This window comes from Borostomias antarcticus (assembly GCF_949987555.1).
Source record: "Borostomias antarcticus genome assembly, chromosome: 18".
NCBI classification, from domain to species: Eukaryota; Metazoa; Chordata; class Actinopteri; order Stomiiformes; family Stomiidae; genus Borostomias; species Borostomias antarcticus.
In genome coordinates this window covers 11,577,386-11,599,703 of record NC_140251.1, presented here as the reverse complement: position 1 = coordinate 11,599,703, position 22,318 = coordinate 11,577,386, and the positions used below count along the sequence as shown (strand labels likewise).

Here is a 22,318-nt window from a genome sequence, read left to right as displayed (position 1 = left end):
CAGTGACGCGAACTCGAATAGGGAATTGGACGGACTGGAGCCTCAGGCCACAATCTCTTTCATGACTGGCGAGCATGGAGCTATAATAAGGGGTAGCGAGGCATAACCGTCCTATATTACGGGCCTCAAAGCGTCTCCATGCACTCCGCATTCATTATATGTTTAAAGCCTATGTATGTATGTATGTATGTATGTATGTATGTATGTATGTATGTATGTATGTATGTATGTATGTATGTTTGTATGTATGTATGTATGTATGTATGTATGTAGGTATGTAGGTATGTATGTATGTATGTATGTGTGTATGTGTGTATGTGTGTATGTGTGTGTGTATGTGTGTATGTATGTATGTATGTATGTATGTATGTATGTATGTATGTATATATATATTACATGTGGGCACATATCTAACACATAAATGAGCTACCCTCTGTCTGTCCACCCTCCACCCTGTGTATATATATATATCATATGCATGTATCACATATATGGCCTATGTAGAAATTGCTCCGAATAGAACCCCGCCCCCAGCTGCCTACTATGGAATTATCTTGTCTGCTCATTAACAAATTAGTGTGGCTGCCTTGATACAAACACTGAACTATTACCTCTTGCCAGCCTACTCTAGAATTATTTTGCCGTTGCTCATCTTTACCCAACATTAGTGGGCAAGTGTAGTAGCGAGCTAGCTTGCAAACAATAGCCAAACCAAGTCTGCTATGTTCTGGAAGGGAGATGGACATACAACTGGACTAAAGGGCCAATTACTGATTGCTCCAACAGGTATCAAGACTAGCAGATAAGTTAATTGGATGAGCTAAGCTGGAGTGATAGCAGATGTACAGTATTTAGTTGGTGTTCATAGTGCTCCAACGTGTATCAGAACTAATGTATTCTTCACCTCAGCTCTTTCCCTCTGTATTGATGTCTCAGGCACTTTCAATTACTAAAACAGTCACACACGACAACAATAAAGACAAGCACACAATGTTTTCAGCATGCCATTAGGTTAGTCTTTTACACAGACAGAAAAAAGATAAATAGATCACAAATCATAGGCTACTTATATGCTACAGCGTCACACTAGATGTTATAGAGGCATTGGGTTAGAATCAGATTCTCCACACAGTATCCGGTCAGTTTCCCACACTAGCAGGGGGAGCTGCCGCCATGCTGGCCATCCTCTGAGGGAGGGTGACCGTCATAAAGTGGACCTTGTCCTTCCTCAGGATCTGCCCCACTGTCTGGGTCAGACCCAGCTCCATAAAGTCCTGGTTCTGGCCATACAGGGGCCACTGCAGCAGCCCGGCGCCGTTGGGAGAGCTGAGGGGATCAGACACATTCTTAATTACAATGACGTCCTGAATCGGCCAGGCTCACTGGTTTAAAGTAGCCCGAGGAACATTCCTAGTTCCAAGATGTGATTGAGTTGGGTGAATATGAAGTTTACTATTCTCTCTACCCTTGAATACAAAGGTCAGCATAGCTGGGTCTGGGTGTACAGTATGTATGCTCATACCCAGTGCGGGCAAAGTTGGCCCAGTATGACATCATCGTCCTACACAGTTTCTCCTCTTCCTTTGTGATGGTGCCTGAAAGGGGAAGTACAGTAGATTGGATCAGTTAGGGTGTGACACTGGATGACCAACTGTCATTCTAAGCACATATCACATCCGTTACATGCTCTTGCAGATTGTTGCTCTACAACATCAGGAGGATTCTCCCTTTCCTCACTGATGAAACAGTGCAGGTGCTCATCCAGGCCCTGGTCATCTCCCGCCTGGACTGCAACTCCCTCCTTGCTGGGCCCCCGGTGTCAGCCATTAAACCTCTGGAGCTTGTCCAGAAAGCTGCCGCTTGCCTGATATTCAACCACCCCAATTTCTCCCACACAACTTCCCTTCTCCGTTCTCTACACTGGCTCCCTGTAGCAGCTCACATCCAGTTTAAAACTCTGGCGCTAGCCTACAGGGCAACGAAAGAAACAGCTCCCTCCTACTGTACTGTACCTCCCGGCCATGGTCAAGCCCTACACCCCCTCACGACCACTACGCTCTGCTACCTTGGGGCGATTGATTGCCCCGTCACTCCAAGGCCCCTGCAGTCAGTCGGCATAGTCACAGCTCTTCTCTGTCCTGGCTCCAAAGTGGTGGAATGAACTGCCCACTGACGTCAGGACAGCCGAGTCGCTGCTCATTTTTTGCCGCAGGCTCAAAACTCTCCTCTTCAAGAAGTACTACCAGGATCCACTTTGGCTTCAACACTAGATTATGCTCTAAGTCACTTGTTTAAAAGGAGATGCACTTGTGGGTTCTGGCGAGTATAGTTCACTAACTACCTACGTCAAATGCAATTATTCTAAGTCGCTTTGGATAAAAGTGTTTGCTAAATGACTGTAATGTAGTGTAATGTAATGTTATAAGTAGATAACATATAGTATATGTCATTTATGTTCTCACTGTCAGAAATTACTCTCACTGGATCTCCAAATGGAACCCTTTTCAGTATGATTCCGGGAAGAACCATTTTCGGGTCAGAAAGAACCATTTTATCGTTCCAAACAACACCTTACGGACATGAAAAGGATTCTATCTGGAACCTTTTTTCAGAAGGTTCTTCTATGCAGCTGACTCCTATACTGTAATACCTATTATCTTGATATGTGCATTCCAGAAGCACGCCCCGAACATGAAGCCCAGTTCGTCTGCGTGGTCAGACTTGACGAAGGCGGGTCTAGTCAGCTTGTGCACCTCAGGACGATGTTGGAACTCATACATGTAGACTGGGGCTCCTGCATCTAAAGACAGGACAGTACACAGGATTATCAGTGTATCTGAATATACTGTAGTTTTTGTTGTGGTAGATTTTGAACCCACAACCTAGAGTATGATTCTCCTTCTGATGGACTGACACTCTTTAGGGTCAATTCCATGTTTTTCAACAAATCAGCAATTTAACCTAAATTTAAAATGTGGAATTCCCCTTTATGTGTTAATAAAGTCGAACCTGTATTTGCCTGCTATCATCTCACACCTCATGACAATGACAACAAACTCACCAATCACTATGGCCACGCTCGCTAGAAATGTCCAAGCTTAGGCCTACCTATACACGCCGTCATGTTTTAATTCTTGCCTGTAGCCTACTGTAGGTTGTTGTCAACCTTGCCTTCTTCAATATATATATATTTTTTTTAATCCTGATGGTCATTCAGGAAACTAGGGTTTAATCCTGACCAGAGAGGTTATTTTTCCTATCTCAGGTGAGGACTGACCTCTGTGGTAACCAGCCACCTTGATGACAGGCATGACCATGAACAGGTCACTCAGCATGTCAGTGAACCCGTCTCGGAGGTCTTCGGGTGTTTTGGCATCTTTCAGGTACTCATCCGCCACCAGCTGGTTGGCACCAGAGGCCTATAGGGTGCCATGGAAACGCAGAACAGGGAAAAGGGGTCAGCTACGGGGGTGAATTTCAACACTGCAAAGTAGATGCATCTTCTCAACAGCGTTAGGCTGAAAACAGGAACAGATGATGAAGAGATGAGGATGACGGAGATGATGAAGATGAGCTCACCCCTTGTGGATAGAAGAGGGCCATCATTGACATGATCTTCTCCCTGTCCATGCCTTTGTCCCAGCCAGGCGGAGCAAACGTCTATCAACAAACACAAGATAATTTTGTTGCGTAGAGACCTTGAGAAGACCACTCCACCCCCCTTCCTTTCCCCAAATGGGCTATCCCTGTTTGGCGCAGTGGGCGGTGTGCCTGGCTGCATAGCAGCGGGCTGTTGGTTCGAAACCTGCCCTGTCATATGCTACAAATGTAAGCATGACCTAAGAAATACAACAGACTGAACTCCAGGGAGCTTCACTTCTGAGTTTAAAGGTTGAGAATGATAAAATATACTGATGATGAGACCCTGGAATAGCCTAGAGGTGTTTCTCTGGCCTACTGAAGAGACCCTGGAATAGAGGTGTGTCTCTAAGAGACACTAGAATAGAGGTATAGGTGTGTCTCTACTGAAGAGACATTGGAATAGAGGTGTGTCTCTACCCCAGAAGAAGCTGAAAGAGCACTTGCCTGAGGGAGGATCCAGCCAAACTCATGGTTGGTCACTCCCAACAACACAGGGACCTTCATCATTTCCTTCCTCTTTAGCAGCTCCTCTGCGAGGTCCGTCAGGAACACCCCGTCCACCACCGCCCCCAGGTAGAACCTCATCTGAAACACAGATACGGTAGCTCAGTGGCCCAGCACGGTGTCATACCGCCATCTTGTGGCTACTGTTGGAATTCCAGTCTGAACATGAAGGAAATATGTGTTGTTGTGGATCAGGAAACATTGAAAGGACTAAACCACTGCTATCACAAGGAGAATATTTTGAGCCATCAAACATGCATTATGAATGCGCAGACATCTTCATGAAAACTGAAGGTTACCTTTTTTGTTGCCTCCACCAGCTGCTCCTCAGTCTTCTCCCTGAGGCACATGACCAGCCCCTCTGTGTCTGTGAACTCACACTCTGTAAGGTTGGCCACCATCTGGACACACACAACCCAGTTACAATACCATACCATACCATACCATACCATACCATACCATACCATACCATACCATACCATACCATACCATACATACAGCTTTATTACTCTAGTTCATTTTGCTATCTTCATCACACTTTATATTTGGATCAATACCTGGTCTGTGAGCTGATTTTTCTATTCCAATAATAACATATTGCAAATTTACCACTACACTTATTCACACACTGTACATTTTGGCAAAAAAAAATAAAAATAAAAATAATATTGTCCCAAAAATTGAAAGTATCTATCTCAGGCGGTTCTGTGAAAGTAACCTGTGTTGGAAGGTGCTGATACCATACCTTTGCCTGGACCAGGGGGTCGTTCGTAGTGTAGGTGCCAAGCGTTGCCACCCCACTCTGGAAAATGGCTCTGTGAAACAGGCCCTTCGCAAACGGAGATAGAGTCTGTTCAGGCAGGAGAGAGAGATATCAGATTATTGATACTATTTAGTGTAAGAAACCTTATACATTAAACATTATATATATATAATGTTCATATGAGTTACAATCATCGTAATCCATTGAATATGTAATAATGGTATATAATGTGCGTACGGTATGGTAATAATGGTGATGCAGAGCCTATATTTGAAGCAGTACTTGCTTACCATTCAGTTTGAGTGTTTACTAATGTGGGACAGGAAAATGCACAGTGGCAGGTAGCACAGCGGTTAAGAGTCATTAAAAGGTTGCTGGTGTAATACCTAAGACGAGTAAATACAACAATCTGTTGATGTACACCTGAGCAAGGCACTTAATCCTCATTTCTCCTGTAAACCTCTGCTAAATAACTAAAGTAAAAAAAAAAAAAAATCTGTTTCGTATTACATGCTTGGGGTGTTGACTAAAGTGTGTCTATAATATCTCTAGATCCCTGAGAGCTACTGTCCAGTCGGAGCCTGTGCTGCGGTTGTCTTCTTTACCAGGATGGAAGCACTGATGCCCCCGGCCGACTCCCCAGCGATGGTGACTGACTGAGGGTTTCCTCCGAAGCTGCCGATGTTCTCCTGCACCCACTTCAGAGCGGCCACCTGGTCCAGGAAGCCCCAGTTACCCTGGGCATGCTTGTCCCCCGTGCTTCCAACAGAAACGGGGAAAATACACTTTTATGGGCAAGACTTTATTTGATGGGCCCCCTTTTAGATTGTCTGTAAATGCTCAAATAACAGTAAACTTTAAACTAACCAACCACTGACCTTACCTTAACCCATCCCTTACCCAACCCTAACCTTAACAGGTTGTGGCATATCAATTTGTTGATAGTACATAGTTAAGCAAATTTCACATTTCACTAAGAGCAAAAGGGAAACATTGACACTTGAAACAGATTAATATGTCACATGACATCACACCTCAGGTATCCCAGAATGCCGAGCCGATACTGGATGATGACCACCACTATGTTCTCGTAGGCGGCCAGTGGAGATCCATCGAACTGCGAGGCCGCCCCCATTGCTAGGCCCCCTCCATGGATCCAGACCAGCACCTGGTACCAAACACAGTGGCCTGTTGTTCACTGACCATCCCTGGAAATACTGGACTCATTCATCCTGACCACCATCCCCAGAAACCTTATCTTATTCGGTTGAACTAGACTCCTTAGTTGAAATACAACACACACGCTTATTGTCATTTCCTTGAAAGCACCTAACTTTTCATTATCGTAGATTCTTACTCATCTAGCGAAAGGGGGGGAAGGTCACTGGTAAGTGTATGAGTGTGTGAATGAGCTGAACTCACTGGTAGTCCTTCTGTGGTGGCATCTGCTGGAGTGTAAACATTGAGGTACAGACAGTCCTCAGACACTGCAGGGGGGGTGTAGTCCATAGACATGATCTTAGACACCTGTACAGCAATCGCTGGGTTCTGAATACACCTGCCAGAGGAACAGAGAGAGAGAGAGAGAGAGAGAGAGAGAGAGAACAGAGAAACAGAGAGAGAGAGAGAGAGAGAGAGAGAGAGAGAAACAGAGAGAGAGAGAGAGAGAGAGAGAGAGAACAGAGAAACAGAGAAACAGAGAGAGAGAGAGAGAGAGAGAGAGAGAACAGAGAAATAGAGAGAGAGAGAGAGAGAGAAACAGAGAGGGAGAGCGAGAGAGAGAGAGAGAGAGAGAGAGAGAGAGAGCGAGAGAGAGAGAGAGACAGAGAGAGAGAAAGAGAGAGAGAGAAAGAGAGAAAGAGAGAAAGAGAGAAAGAGAGAAAGAGAGAAACAGAGAAACAGAGAAAGAGAAACAGAAACAGAGAGAGAGAGAAACAGAGAAACAGAGAGAGAGAGAGAGAGAGAGAGAGAGAGAACAGAGAAACAGAGAGAGAGAGAGAGAGAGAGAAACAGAGAAACAGAGAGAGAGAGAGAGAAACAGAGAGAGAGAGCGAGAGAGAGAGAGAGAGAGAGAGAGAGAGAAACAGAGAGAGAGAGCGAGAGAGAGAGAGAGACAGAGAGAGAGAGAGAGAGAGAGAGAGAGAGAAACAGAGAAACAGAGAAACAGAGAAACAGAGAAACAGAGAGAGAGAGAGAGAGAGAGAAACAGAGAAACAGGGAGAGAGAGAAACAGGGGCAGAGTTGAGTGATCTTAGGGTCAATGCCATCCTGGCTGTTGCGCCATGTGATGGGGTTCAGAGGTGAAAAGGTCTCACATGGGAGGCTGCTGTGTGCCGTCTCTCTCTCCCTCCCAGGGCTCGGGGGGCTGGGGGCCAGCCAAACGCAGGGGCCCTACGGGGGCCCGGGCAAAGGGGATCCCCAGGTACTGCTGCACCCTCCTGTCTATGCCCTTCGCCATGGTGTATGACCCTCGGACACGGCCATCCTTCAGGGAGACCAGCGGTCTCGGCTCGGCTAGAGAGACAGGACATTCAGCACACTGGATAGTAGGAGCAGCATAACATGATATGATACATAATGCTGATATAGGGATATAGGCCTATAATACATTACAATACTAACATATGATACGATAAGATACAATACAATGCCATACAATATAGGGCTGTCAATTTAACACGTTAATTAGATCTATTAATTACTGTATGCAAAAATGAACATGTTAATTTAATTAATGCCAAATAATCAACATTATATATATATATATATATATAATTACATATACACTGTATATAAATATATATATTAATTGATCAATTTTGCCTGGCGGACCCTGTAAGCTACAGAGAACAGGCAGCACAGAATGAGTAGGCTAGGTCTTCCTCAGACAGAATGAGTAGGCTAGGTCTTCCTCAGACAGAATGAGTAGGCTAGGTCTTCCTCAGACAGAATGAGTAGTGATGAAAATGTATAGAGCTGGCTGTATCAAGAAATGTTAATCTGAATATGTGTAAGCCTGGTTATAGGGAGAGGACGTGTCTCCACCGGACAGATTTACATGTTACCTAGGTCAAGGGTGACATGCTCACATGTGGTGTACAAACACCGACTGTTTTAGATACTGGGGCGTCAGGCGCCTCATCCTATCTTTGCTTCAAGGCCGTCTTTCGAGAAGAGAGAGACAGCTTTGTGTAGAAGGAAGGAGGGGGGTGTGGGACACCCCCCCCTTCTCCAAGTGTTAAAACCACTATTCAGTTGTATGTGCTTTGATTTGGGTTCAGACAGCATACAGAGAGGTCAACTGTACATTAGGCATGCCATCGTCTTTTGTATGTTATACCTTCTGTAATAAATCGCTTTTGCTGAGGCTCAAATCCCGTGTTGGAGAGATTCATTTGGAACACCTGAGAAAGGAGTCACTGGACTGTGTGGTATATCTAGAGATTGGGGGTCAGTCTTTTATTGGAAACGAGAAAACACAACGCAGAGCTAATCAAGGACAATAATAAAAGACAAAGAGATTCAACAGTAGGCTAGGTCTTCCTCAGACAGAATGAGTAGGCTAGGTCTTCCTCAGACAAATTGACAAACTCAGTCGCAAAATTATGGTAGAAGACAATTAAGGGCTTAATGGAAGTGATGCAAAATATGACTTCCAATGCAGCTACTGTATAGGCAGTCATCAAGACATACAATAGTTTCCAAAATCCACGGACGAATTGGCACAAGCTGAATATGTTGCTCATTGATTGATAGTTATGTTACACATAACACGATATTGCAAATAATAATTCAAATAATATTTTAATAAAACAATATATTGACCTCTAAAGCCACCTTTTGTAATGTCTATTCAATGCTTTACTCATCTGCCACAAAAATGTAATGTATTTTAATTGAGATCTTTATTTGGGGACTTTTCCCAGCAAAAAATACTATATATGGTTAATTGTGATTAATTAGATGAATTAATTACAGTTCATGTAATTCATTAGATAATTTTTAATCGATTGACAACCCTAGATACGATATATCTAAAGAGTACGATACCATACTGTACCATTCAATACAACAAAACACTACTTAATTATTTCCCAAGTAGTAGTAATACAAAGAGTATACACTCTCAAAACTAAAGAATAGAATGGAATTACAAATTAATTGCTCGTCATTTATAGGTGGGTAATCAAAATGTGATTATGTGTAAATTAATCTAATGTCGCCTTTATGTATCTGCTGGTTTTAATGTGGATGAAATACTAATTTCTTACCTGGGGCTCCCAGTGAGATCTCCAGGAAGGAGACAGCGAGACAGAAAGTCTGTAAAGCAGCTCTCATCATGACTGTCTGAGGAAAGCGAGAGACCCTCTCAGTTTACTATCAAACAAATACCTCTGTGTTCACCAAGGACCTCCCCCTGGAACACACACACACACACACACACACACACACACACATACACGCATGCACACGCGCACACACACACACACGCACACATACACACACACCCAACCACATGCACAACCACACAGACACATAATGATACACACACAGAACCACACATACCATACACATACACACACACACACACACGTTACAAAACTACCATCTCAGCAACAATTCCATTATCTCACAGCAGGAGCATTCCACCAACATTTCCATTGATTAAACCTGTTTAACACAGCCAGAGGCCTGAGACCCCTGCTTACAAAACCATGGTCTTTGACCTGCTTCCACTGTGCTCACTCAGTCAGTCCCACTGCAAACAAGCTCTGCACCTACTAACAGTACAGGCTGGATAGATCAACAGCTTTATAGCTCCTAATGTCAAACAAGGACAATTTATTGGAAGTGAGAGGGAAAAGAACAGATTAGAAGAGGAGAGGACAATAACAAAGAGCTAGTTCTCAAGGGATTCAGACCAGGGACTTGTTCTCAAGGGATTCAGACCTGTCACTGTGCGGGTGAAGCCACTAGTACATAGCTATCTTACGAAAAAAGCAACGTTGGCCAGGGATGATATTGTTCTACTGTAAATAATCATCTTTTAATTTAAACACTTCTTTAATTCTGAGTTGTAATCAATTTCTGAATAATTGATTATACTGTACTTCACAGTAAAAGCTACAGTTTGTACCTTGACAACAACATATAGTAGTTTGAATAACAGACAAGTACTGTAAGTATCACACACACACCTGTGTGTGTGTGTGTGTGTGTGCGAGTGCGCATGCATGTGCGTGCGTGTTTGTGTCTATGTGTGTGCGTGGGGTGATTTTCTTTTCTTGAAAGGAGTAGCCTAAATTAGAAGCCAAAGGGTTAAATCAGGTTAGTCAGATCCTATTTAATCCCAAACATCCTGAAACAGCTGTGCTGTGACCTTGTCCTCAGCACCCACTGACAGCAGGCTGGTCTCCAGCACTTTTGCCATGACAACCATTTTAGCCAAGTCAGTGATGCTGCCCACACAGCCTTCAATAGTGTTGGAGGGTATATTGTCACAGGCCTGACAGTGACGGTGTTATAATGTCTAACTCAGCTTTGATGTGTGTAATGTTGTCAGCCTTTGGCCTGTGACTACATTAGGTAGGTAGATTATTTGGTTAAAACCCCTTGTAACCTCATTGATCATCCCTGGGTTTTCAATGTAAAATACAGTATGTTTTTAACCTGAACAGAACTAGATTTTAATGCACTCTTCTGTAAATCACTCAGTAGGCTTATAGCCCCTCCAAATCTATCAATTAGACTTTAAATCCCAAACTTATTATGGTCCTGGTCTGTCCGTCCTGCCTTTCCCTGCTCCCAGCCCGGACCCTTGAACCTGCCCCTGGACTCTGTGCCCCTTTCCCCCCCACTCTTGCCCCTGGCTCCCCTCTCAGTGACTCACAGCCCCCAGCACATCCGCGCACGTCCTGCGCAAGGAGAGGCTGCAGTGAATGAGCGTACAGCATGGCTCCGCGTCTCACCTGAGCTTGAACCCGTGGGGTCGTGCTCACCTGCTGCAGCCCTCCTCCCTGCTCCCCCTGCTCACCCTGTCACCCCCCCAGAGACATATGTCTACACCTTGTCACCATATTATACCTATGGGCCACTAGCCCCGAGAACCATTGGTGCTCAAGGCTACTTACTGTCACCATATTATGTTTGCCTGAACATTGTCACCTTTGTATTATTTTGCCTCCTTGTGTGTGTGGTCTTGTGTTCATTGTCCTGTCTTCCCTGTGGTTAATGTGTGTCCTCTCCGCCCCTGCTCTAACCACTAGTTCCCCTCTCGTCCCTCTAGTCCCTGCTAGTCCCTCCATCTGTTCCCAGCCCCTCAGCTCTAGTCCCAGTCCCAGTTTTAGTTTTATGCCCCTAGTTTCTAGCCCAGTCCCATTTCCAGTCCCAGCCTTGCTCCCTATTCCCTTCCTAGTCTTCCCTGCCCTGGTGTTCTCTGTGTTTGTGTTCCCTCCAGTTTGGTGCTCCCTGTTGATGTTCTATGTTTTAGTTTGGTTCCTTTGTTCCCAGCCCTTGTGCAGGGAACAAATAAACCTGTGTCTCGCTGTCTTGTCGCTCACCTGCACCTCATTCCTTGATTGTTCTCCCTGTGTATATAAGCCCTCATGTTTCCCTTTGTCCTTGTCGGTCCATTGTCGATGTTAATGCGTTGCTCCCAGTGTTCCTGTTTGTTTGTTGCTATTTTTGGATTAAACCTTTTGAACCTCCACTGCCTGCCCCCATCCTGCATTTGGGTCGTCCGTCCACCACCAAACCCTAACAAAACACGGTATTTGTACACTATATTCTTGGACGTCCTGAGAGCATATCGACAGTAAGTTACTGTATGTGCATGTCCAGTTTGTTTTCTACCTTACAGGTAAGATTTTAAGCTCTTGACGTCCCTTAGTTATGCCTTCTGCCAGAGTATTACTGTATTATTGTATTATTGTGTCCATTAGACACAATGATCTTTAGGATTAGGCTTCTCCCAATAGAATTTACCTGACCTAGTGTCAAATCATCCCCGGCCTAGTTAGTGAGAACCAGTCACCCAAACCTGCTGGTCAGCGACCCGAAAGAGGGAGCTTCCTGACTCCCTCAGTGCCTGTTGCTGTAACTCCGACACCTGCAGGGGTCGCTGTGGTGCAACGAGTCCCCAAGCTGAGTTAAAGTAACCGTCCACTCCCTACGGGGACCCGGCCAGACAGGATTTCAACCCTGGTCCCCGGTGGGCAGCTACAGTACGCCACCGTGGGTCCCACTCATGGATTACGCTTTGACAAATACGTCTCCTACACCCTGGAGTAGATCACCAGGTGTCCGTCCGTCTGACTAACGCACACAGCTTTCATCTTATGGAGCCTCTCAGTGTGAACATAAGTGTGACAGGAAACAACAGGTATGTTTATTCTGACTTACATATAATTCATACAGTAGAAAGTCAGAATACACTTATGCATACACATGTGCATGTACACATAAAATAGTACTTTTGTTTTGTGACATTCGCATCTATCGTAGCTGAAGTGACAGGAGCATAGTAGCTGACGGGGCTGAGGGGATTAAGGAAGAGATAAAAGGTTTTCCTAGACTACTGTCATCACGGTAATGATATGGCTAATGTTAACTGGCGTCACCAACACGCAGACCAAGTGCTTCTGTTCTGTTTTCTCCTCTGTTCTGTTCTCTCTTCTGTTCTGTTTTGTTTCTCTTCTCTTCTGTTCTTTTCCTTTCTCTTCTGTCTTCTTCTCTGCTCTCCTCTCCTCTAGCATTGTATTTCACCTTCCTCGATTCTAAACCATGACAGGAGTGAGAACCTGAGGATCCTGTGTCCTGTTCCTGGTCCTTCTCTTCCAAACCGTGGCTCTGGCCATCCTCTACACCAGCCTGCTTCTCATTCTGCCATACTGTGCATCAGCAGCTCCGGCCAGCACTGGCTGACCCACATATGGCCGGCCTTTAGATCCTCGGCCTCTGACCAGTGGAAACCAGGGAGAGATGTCTATCCACAGAACTACAGCTTCCTTCTGGACGAGCCGCTGGGGGCGCAAACCCAAGCCCACTTCCTGGTTCTGCTGCCTGTTGCTCTACAGGGGGGGAGGGGGAGCCCGGCGTCTAGACGGGTGATCCGTGACACCTGGGGGAAGGAGGGTGTGGTCCTGGGCCGGACAGTGTGCGTGTTCTTCTTGCTGGGCATGCCCAGTGGAGCTGGGGCGGAGAGGCAGCAGGAGGAGGTGCTGCTGGAGAGCCTGGAGCACCACGACCTGCTGCAGGGCGACTTCCTGGACAGCTACTTCAACCTGACCATCAAGACCATGGTGATGCTGGAGTGGCTGGCCGCGCGCTGCCCGCAAGCCTCCTTCGCCATGAAGGTGGACTCAGACATGTTCCTCAACGTGCGCAACCTGGTCAGCATGCTGGCTGCCCCGGACACGCCCTGGAGGGACTACATCAGCAGCATTATGAGGGTCAACACCAATGCAGGCCGACACCCCTCCTTCATGTGGTACTTTCCCTGAGGGCTTTATCCCAGCCCAGACATCACCTTACCCAATAGGAAACGGCTATGTCTTTTCTAGGGATCTTGCTGAAAAAATGCTAGAGGCATCCAAACAGGAGCCATTTCTATAGAAGATGTCTACCTGGGGATGTGTCTGCACTACTTGGGGATTGTAGTGAGTTTCCCGCCTAGCTCAACCGTCTTCAAACTGCACAATCGCTATGGTAACAACAGCTGTGACTACTCTTTTGCTATAACAACTGTCATGAACAATGTGACTGACCTGCTGGCAGTCTGGGAGGACTTCCAGAGACCTGGATCGCCCTGACGACTGTAGACCACATACACACACACACACACACACACACACACACACACACACACACACACACATTTGACACCACCACTTTTAGTACATGTACGTTGTAGGCTACATGTACGTTTCACAAATTGGCCACTAGATGGAAGCAGTGAATTTAGCAGAAAACTACCGTATCTAGTGTGGATCATTGCAGCAGTCATTCTGCCCTTTTGATCAATACATTTTTTCAAGTATTATTTTGGTGCAGATATTGACCATATAATTGTTTGTGAAATACAAAACGATTTCCAACTACAATTTGAATGGAATTTAATGGGATAGAGCAATAATGTAATTTAATGTGTAATCTTTATTCCTGGAAAACCTTTTTTGGTGAAAATGTAATGAGACACTTTTGTTTCATTGTTTAAATTTCACTAAGCTTATTGATAGTTGTAACATTTACATTGTCATTTGTAGTAAATTTAACTTAAGAAAATTATCATTATCTATGTATTTAAGCACATATGTTGTATAGAATAAGTCTTACAACATGTTATTATTTTAATGAGTTTGCAAAAACATTATTTCTAGTAAATTGTTTCTATAGTACAGTATGTCCCTGAGTATTGTCTCATTTATAAATGTCTATAATATATACGGTAGATAGTGTACTTTAGATCAATCCTTGCAAAGAACCTTACTAATGATTAATAAATGGTTTCTACAGACCTGTATTAAGCCTCAACTGAGGTATTACTACATGTGCTAAGATTTATGAATTCACAATGCAATTAAGTGTATTAATAATGACCTATAAATGGTGAGCAGAGCATTATCACATACCTTATACAAATCATTAGTAAATAATTTAAAACTTTTTGATTAGTAATTTATGAATCATTTATTATATGTGAGCAGACCATTATCATATAGGCTACCTTATAAATTATCTTATAAGCCATTAGAATATAATTTGAAACATGTTCATAAATAGCTTGCTAACATTTAAAAATGTTGTTAGAATGATTTGTAAATGTTGAACAGACTATGAACAGATGGTTCAGAGTGGTTTATTGAGGTTTATTAACAAGGGTTATTCTAAAGTGTTACTGAATACTATGCTACATGGGAGTTCATTGATCATGTGGATTCTGAACATCATTGCAGTAGAGTGAACTGAAAGGGGACTGCACATAGTACAGTCTTCATTGCACCAAAGGGCTCACAAGCCATGCTGTATGCATTCTCTCTCATTAATTTGTCCTTCATAGCTTTTATTGCAGACATCCGTTTCCTGTTAAAGTAGCCTAATTCATAGGAGTTGAATAATATGGGCAATGTGAATTCAAACCACATTTTTTGATTATTTCAGATATGCTTATCTTACTAGATAGATTGATACAAGGACAAACGATTAAAAAAAACATACAATAATAAAATGTATGTATATTTCCTGGACTTCCCAAGAGGATCAACGTCAACTTCCCCATCTCCATAATATGAACTGATTATTATGGACAGACCACGGTGCATACGCCCATCACTGGCACGTACTCTGCACGTCAGACGTAGGGGGCGTTCCCGGGGCGTACCAGCGCTCCTTAACTGTGGTTCAATGTACTGTGTAGCTCAAGCTTCATTGAAACGGCTTTCCCAGTAACAGAGCGAATAGGATCGGGGGGGAAACTTAACAGAAGCACGAAAACAAAAGCACATTGACCTTTACGCAGCGCCGACGATTCATGTTATCATCTACGGGGTGGCATAATCGTGGTCACTGACATCCCGACGGTGGTGGTGAAGTCACCACAAGCCAGCGTTGGAAGGACTCGAGGGGAGCGCAAGTCTGCGAGGAGGAGGCATCGAAAAGTAACCAAAGTTATCCACAGGTAGCTCTCGTGTCAAATCATCTCAAAGTGCATGTCATGCGGATATCTCCGGACGGAGATCGAGCTGCGTTTCACTCCTAGTTCTTCGTGGGAAGATCACTTCTCTTCTGCGGATCGAGGACCAGCGGGGAAAGCCATGTCCCGGAGAAAGCAGAGCAAACCCAGGCAGATCAAACGTAAGGATATAGTCTATTGAATGTATACCCAATTTTCTAATTAGGTAGTTGTTCATACGCGTAGTTATGATATAGCCTATCTGACGGCTGCCTTTTAGGATATCCGTCCATCGGGTTCTTATAATTAAGGGATTCTTTTCGTGGCTCACCTGTAAAGTTGTCTATCAAGTCGCAGCATTAATTGTTTTCCAATAATTTGATACATGTATTTATAGGCATAGCCTGTTTATAGTGATGGTAACTGATCATAGCGATGCCAGCCCACTTAGATCTATTAATATCAACTGACATGACCAACTCTTACAGTTTTTCCCAGTTCACTATAAATAAGTAAGGTAGGCTACGGGGCAACTCGTTAATGCAGAAATGCATTGGCCTATTCTTGGCTTTTATACAATTTTAATGCATTTTAACAATAGGGTGTTTAGTGTCCAATCTCATATGAGAAACATGTCATTTTAGCCGGATAAACGAAAAGATAAGTAGAAGTTTTTCTTTTTTTTCTTTAAACCGAAAACGGTTTGTCCCATGGCAACTGAGCTGAAGCCGTAGTTTCCTGTTTAATTCTGTTGTGGAAACGTCACTGTTCTCTGAAAAAGGCGATGTGAACACAGATAAACAGCGATCCGATCTCAACCGCGATAAGGATGAAAATTGGATCTTTTTTATTTGTTTTCTGTCTGAGGCAGCAGTGAGGCTGGCGTTGCATTTCCCCTGGCTTCTCCTCTCCCTCCCGAGATGGGGCGTCAGATAGCGCTCCTGGCTGATCTCGCCTGCTGATAGCTCCTTACAAATGGATCTTTTTTCATCTATCCTTTTAACTCTATGATGCATCTGGGCGTCCGGTTGAAAGGGTTCTCTTAGGTCTGATGCTTGGTTGGTCTCCGTGCTTGACGAACTCTTCCTGTTTATGAAATGTGTGAAGGCTTATCGCAACGGCGTGATCTTAGTCTTGATAAAAAATATTAATAATACACTACCCACCCCCCCTCTCTCTCTCATACACACCCACACCCCCTCTTTCACTGTGGCTGCACGCTACTGAGAACTCGTCTTGCTCTGGTGCCAGGCACTTTTTCAGTTCTTCATCCAGCAGAGATGCCTCGCTGAGATAGAGACAGTAGCAATATCTTGGAGGTTGAGTCGAATGGCCTTTTTAAAAAAGAAAAAAAAAAGAGCGATGCTTTAAAAGGAATGAGACACCTCACGACAAGGCAACATTAGCATACGCAATGTGCGTAAAAAGCGCGCTCCTAACTTACTATCCAAATGTGGGCTATTAGGATAGGAAGTCATACCATTGGGGCCAATTGGCTCCACAGCAACGTGCCATGAGAGAGACAAGTCCTGCAAAAAGCTTTAAACATTTTCAAAATGTTGTTTTCACTTAAGGAAATACCCCCAACATCAACCAAGTTCACAGCCAGATGCCATTGCAACAATTATGTCATAATACAGTGATGTGTCTGATTGCTACAGTACACATACAGAGCCAATATTCGTCACTTCCTCTCTACATATCTGCCTCCCATACGATCATGTGAGCCTAGCCGCTGTGTTGCAGGGAGAGAGGGCTGTGGATGGAACCCAGACTCTGGAGCAGATAAGAACGCAGGGCTGGAGACTGGGCCGGCCTGTCTCTGGGGTGTCATGGCCTTTCTCTTTATCTGTGCCTCTATTCCACCATGCCCCCCCCCCCCCCCCCAAACGTGGCACAGCAGAGTCCCATGATTCTCTTGTGCCTTGGCAGACATTTTGATCAAGGAGTGAGTGAGCGAGGTGATAAATACTCAGGGGCTTGATTGCATCCACTATGTTGTTTTAGTAATGTCCACAAATGAACTCACACCCTTTCTCCCTCCTTTTCTCTTCTTTCTTTCTTTCTTTCTTTCTTTCTTTCTTTCTTTCTTTCTTTCTTTCTTTCTTTCTTTCTTTCTTTCTTTCTTTCTTTCTTTCTTTCTTTCTTTCTTTCTTTCTTTCTTTCTTTCTTTCTTTCTTTCTTTCTTTCTTTGTCACCAGTTGTAACACTAGACATTATCATTTTTATGGTAGTTATTACTGTGTTAAAAAGTATTACTAACTACTCTCCTTCGGCCTAATAACCCATAGTAATCCGAGAGTGTAGTGTAATAACCATGTAATAAATTATCTATTACACCGCTTGTTACAATGTCTGTCATTGCAACAACTCGTACAGTAATAGTGTTACTACAATATTACAACAGTGCATTTGTCCAGGGTTTCCAGGGTTCTCTCCCTGGCAGCCCAGAAGCAGGACTAGATATTTGTCTGTGTCTTTTGTGCGTCATCGCTACCTAACGGGGGAGATCTCCTGGGCCGATAGCGCCCGTCCCTCCTCGATGGGAGGATAAGCAGGCGGCCCGGTGGGGCTGGATCCAGGGGCGGTTTAGATGAGGGACAGGATAAGGCAGCCTGCGATCGCCACCCCCTGATAACGTGTGGAGCGTGAGACAGATGGAGGCGATGGGGATGGAGCTGGCATTATAATTACATCTGGCTCACCTCTTCTCTGTCATGATGATGCTGCTACTGCTGCTTTTGTTGTGGTTAATGTGGTTGTTGTTGTTATTATTGTTGTTGCTGTCGTTGCTGCTGTTGTTTCGGGCCAGCTGGGGCTGCATCTCTAGATGATTTAAAGAAAGAGGGAGAGAGAGAGAGAGAGGGAGAGAGAGAGGGGGAGAGAGAGAGGGAGGGAGAGGAATAGGATGATGAGAGCAGAAAGAGGGGGATGGCAGGGCAGATAAGGATAGGAAAGGAGGTGGGGGAGAGGAGGAGGAGGAGCAGGAACAGAGAGAGAAGGTAGGTGGGTGTATTGTGATGTGCCTGGGTTGGGTTGGAGCAGCAGCTAGCTGGCTGGCTGTGGCTCTCAGGCCCAGAGAGATCGCCACGGCTGATAAGAAGGCCTGCTGATCGCAGATAGATCTTTAGATAGAGCAGCTGCTCGGCCGGTCTGGTGACAGCACTGATAAAGCTCAGAGGTCAACATGAATAATGCACACAGACCCCCCCCCCCACTCTCTCTATCTCTCCCTCTCTCTCCCAAAGTAAGCAATGACGTAGGAGAGCTCAGAGAATGAACCCGGTGACCCTTGGTCTTTATTCTAGACAATGACCAGTGGCGGCTATGGGAAAGTTAATTTTCTCATTAATGATGAGGTGTTTTGTAATTTAGATGAGGTGTTTGGGATGCTCCATGTAGCTTCTGTGGCATTCTGTCTAAGGTCTCTGACACACTCCTGATTCCTCCCATCATGTGGCATTTTATAGTTATACAATTGAGAGATTAATTAATTATCTCTCCCCAAGCCAGGACAGAAAAGGCAGCACACACACACGCACACACACACACACACACACACACACACACACACACACACACACACACACACCCTCCCCAACCACACACACACACACACACTTATTTCTGTATATATACGCCCCGCCAACACACACACACACACTCTCCCGCAGTACCTTGGTGGTTTTCTTGTGTGTTTTTTCTTCTTTGTTCTGCTTTTAGCTGGATGTGAACTTTTGATAAGCCCTGGAGCCCGATCTCCGGTGGAGATAAAGATCGCCCACTGAGATTAGAGTTGTTATCAGGGAAGAACAGGCAGGAGCTGGGTCTGCTCTGCAATAACAAACCCCACATTGAGGCAGACACAGAGGCCTGGACCCTGGCAATCAGTTCCACCATTAATGTGATTAATGTTGTTGTATAATTAGATGATAGGTGTGAATGCATTTCACTCTCTCTCTCTCTCTCTCTCTCTCCCCTCTCTTCCTCTCTCTCTCTGCCTCTCTCCCTCTCTCTTTATCTCCCTATCTCTCTTTTCCTCCCCCTCTCTCTCGTTCTGCTTCTCCCCTTTTGTTTCTTTTTTTGTGTGGTCCGCCCTCAGTTTTTTCCTCTTAATGAGCATTGTCGTTGATTAATTTAATTAAAACTAATACCACATATTACTCACTGTAGATGCCATGTGTGATAGCGCTGAGATGTGGGGAAATTTTTGTATTCCTTGATGATTATCTAGAGATTGGCGTCTTTCTTTTTTTCTTTTTTTTTTTCTTAGGGGCGATAAAAAAAGAAGAGCATAAGTTGTGCTGCTAAGAGAAGGAACGAGAGAAAAGAACGGAGAGATAGAAAAGTAGTGCATCAGCAGAAGATGTTCCGCTGTTGATTCTTCAGTAAGATATTAGATGGTGAGTGATAAGGTGTGCCGGGTGTGGTGAGAACCCAGGAGGAGTGCAGTCAGAGAGTTGATTCTGCTTAGAGAGGGGTGTGCTCTTTCCTTTCTGGGCTGGTGGAGCTTGCATTTCGGGATCAGCTCATTGGTTCCACCGATAAGTAATTTAATAGCATTTAGACCCCAGTCTGGTGTCTGTGTGTCTGTGTGTCTGTGTGTCTGTGTGTGTGTGTGTGTGTGTGTGTGTGTGTGTGTGTGTGTGTGTGTGTGTGTGTGTGTGTGTGTGTGCATGTGTGCTTGCGTGTTTGCGTGTGTGTGCGTGTGTGTGTGTGTTGGCAGTTTTGGTGTAATTTTGTATTGATTGATGAGTGTTAGCAGTGTGTGTATAAGGAGTAAAAGCCCCAGCCGTATCCCTGTACAGTATCTGCTGGGCGTTGGGGGGGGTGGCCTGGTAGGGTAACACAGGAAACACTGTTTCTGTTTGGTGTGGGGATGAGTTATTGCCTCTTCCTGCTGTTTACCGAGGGGAAGGGGGTAGCACGCCACTGTGAGTTACGGTGCTGCCCCCCCCACCCCCCAGAGTGTTGTAAACGGTTGCACCCCTGACCCCAACGCCAAGCACCGTATGGTCTATGGAAAACACAACACCTACTGACTATTGACTTTAGCCCTAATTACTGTTCTGTGTGTGTGTGCGCGCGAGTGGGCGTGCGTGTGTATGTGTGTGTGTGCATGTCTGTGTACTCGAGAGTGAGGTTAGTGAAGCCTTCACACTGACCTACAGGACATGTACAGGCTGTTACCTTGGTAACCACATCACAGAGCCCCCTCCTCAAGCACACAGCAGCTGGTACCATAACTGAAGACTGACCAGTAGAATATTAATATATTGGTACCCTTAACTGAAGACTGACCAGTAGACTAATATTAATATGTTGGTCGCCCTAACTGTAGCCTGACCAGTAGACTAATATTTAGGGGTCCTATTGTAGTAGGAACCCTATTGTTATTGTTGGTATCCTTCTTCTTCTTCTTCTTCTTCTTCTTCTTCTTCCACTTCCACTATTAATCTTTTCCTGGTCAAATAACTCAAAAGGTCCTTGATGAAAAAGGCAAAAAATGTGCCTGTTGAAACTAGAGGCCATGAGTAATTATGCTAATAAGAATTACCATGATTCATCCATAGGTGATGCTATAGTAACCGATTCAAAACGTAAATTTCTAAATGCTGGCATTTCCACCCCGTTAAAACTTGGTATACTTATGTCTTTCTCATGGGGAACGAATTTGCCTCAATAATCTATAGTCTCTGCCTGATGGATTTGGCTGGAACTTGAGAATTTGGCAAAACATATGAAAAGTAACTCCTCTTAAACCGTAAGTCGGATTGGTCGGAAAATTCACATGTATGTGTATGGTGCATGTCTCCATATACAGTTGGTTGTTAACAGCTAAGAGATTCAATCTAGGATGGTAGAGAACATTTTATATTTAGCCATGTTTACTATATTCTTCATCTCTTTTATTACAGAATGTTCAGTTTTTAGAGAATGGCAGCTAGTTTTTTGAAAATATCCACTTTTTGTAACAGCAGCTGTGACTTATAGTTGTCAAGATATTGGCCTTTCCATTGAATGAAGGGATGTTCAGAGTGGCAGTTAGGATTTGAATTTGGACCCCCCCCCCCCCCCACACACACAAGACTCACTGTTGGGTGCAGGTCAGTGGCCCGGTCTAGTTGCTTAAAGAATCATCCCTTTGACACTCTACTTAATATGCATGATCTCTAAGGGTCAATAAGCAGAATTTAAGATGGCCGCCACTCATTGACAACTCAATGTCACGTAAACAGGAAGTGAGGTCTCATTGCTTAACACATCACACCTTTAACATTATACTTAATATGCATGCTTTCTAAGGGTGAATGGACCCAATTTAAGATGGCCGCCACTGAACGACAATGCAACGCCATGTAAACAGGAAGTGAGGTCTAATTGCTTAATGCATCATCCCTTTGACATTCTACGTAATAGGCATGCTCTCTAAGCGTCAATAAACTGAATTTAAACAACTTGCTCATCTTTCAAGCTACAGGATCAGTTCAAAGAAACTACTCAGGCTGAAAAGTTAAAAAGTATTTAAGAACCTAGCCTCCAGGTTTTCAGCTTCAGTTTTTAGCTATACATTCCATCATGCATTCCATCTTTCAGCTTATTTTTTTTATCTTCCAGCTTTTGTAGCAATGTGTTTAATTTCTTAGCTTATTTAGGTACTGTAATGCAGTTCAGCTTCCAATTCTGCCATTTTCACATTTCAGCTTACAGGTTTTTAAATTTTTAAATTTTTTAACTTA

The 22,318-nt window shown here is 44.3% G+C and overlaps 2 protein-coding genes and 1 pseudogene across 4 annotated transcripts in view; 2 read left to right on the top strand and 1 right to left on the bottom strand.

Moving 5' to 3' along the window:
- Positions 1 to 999: 999 nt before the first annotated feature.
- ces3 (carboxylesterase 3) lies at positions 1,000 to 9,317 on the bottom strand. 2 transcript variants are annotated; one of them, XM_084452586.1, is made up of 14 exons: positions 9,181 to 9,302; positions 8,250 to 8,365; positions 7,225 to 7,423; positions 6,332 to 6,467; positions 5,944 to 6,077; positions 5,515 to 5,668; positions 4,892 to 4,996; positions 4,446 to 4,547; positions 4,087 to 4,227; positions 3,580 to 3,660; positions 3,278 to 3,419; positions 2,651 to 2,800; positions 1,523 to 1,595; positions 1,000 to 1,326 (listed from the first exon to the last, which is right to left on the bottom strand). In XM_084452586.1, the coding sequence occupies exons 2-14, from the start codon at positions 8,302 to 8,304 to the stop codon at positions 1,140 to 1,142; spliced, it is 1,659 nt and encodes a 552-aa protein (XP_084308712.1). In that variant the 5' UTR covers positions 8,305 to 8,365; positions 9,181 to 9,302; the 3' UTR covers positions 1,000 to 1,139. The 2 variants fall into 2 exon arrangements, with proteins under 2 accessions (XP_084308712.1, XP_084308711.1); XM_084452585.1 differs by lacking the exon at positions 8,250 to 8,365 and having other exon boundaries at positions 9,181 to 9,317.
- Positions 9,318 to 12,246: 2,929 nt separating this feature from the next.
- On the top strand, positions 12,247 to 13,719 carry LOC311320896 (beta-1,3-galactosyltransferase 2-like; annotated as a pseudogene). The gene is made up of 2 exons: positions 12,247 to 12,290; positions 12,810 to 13,719. The product of its transcript is annotated as a beta-1,3-galactosyltransferase 2-like (transcript).
- A 1,645-nt stretch (positions 13,720 to 15,364) lies between these two features.
- Positions 15,365 to 22,318, top strand: part of zfpm1 (zinc finger protein, FOG family member 1) — a 92,084-nt gene continuing 85,130 nt past the window's right edge. Inside the window, exon 1 of the mRNA XM_084452762.1 lies at positions 15,365 to 15,760. Within this exon, the coding sequence (XP_084308888.1) occupies positions 15,616 to 15,760 (145 nt within the window). The 5' untranslated portion in view covers positions 15,365 to 15,615. The remainder of the gene's footprint in view (positions 15,761 to 22,318) is intronic.

Bases quoted from the DNA above. Each gene is read 5' to 3' on its own strand.
- ces3 (XM_084452585.1), bottom strand. From the start codon at position 9,250: ATGATGAGAGCTGCTTTACAGACTTTCTGTCTCGCTGTCTCCTTCCTG. The intron at 6,078-6,331 runs GTGAGTTCAGCT...GTTTGGTACCAG, and splicing joins CCACCACAGAAGGACTACCA to GTGCTGGTCTGGATCCATGG. The intron at 3,661-4,086 runs GCAAGTGCTCTT...GTTTGTTGATAG, and splicing joins TTGGCTGGATCCTCCCTCAG to ACGTTTGCTCCGCCTGGCTG.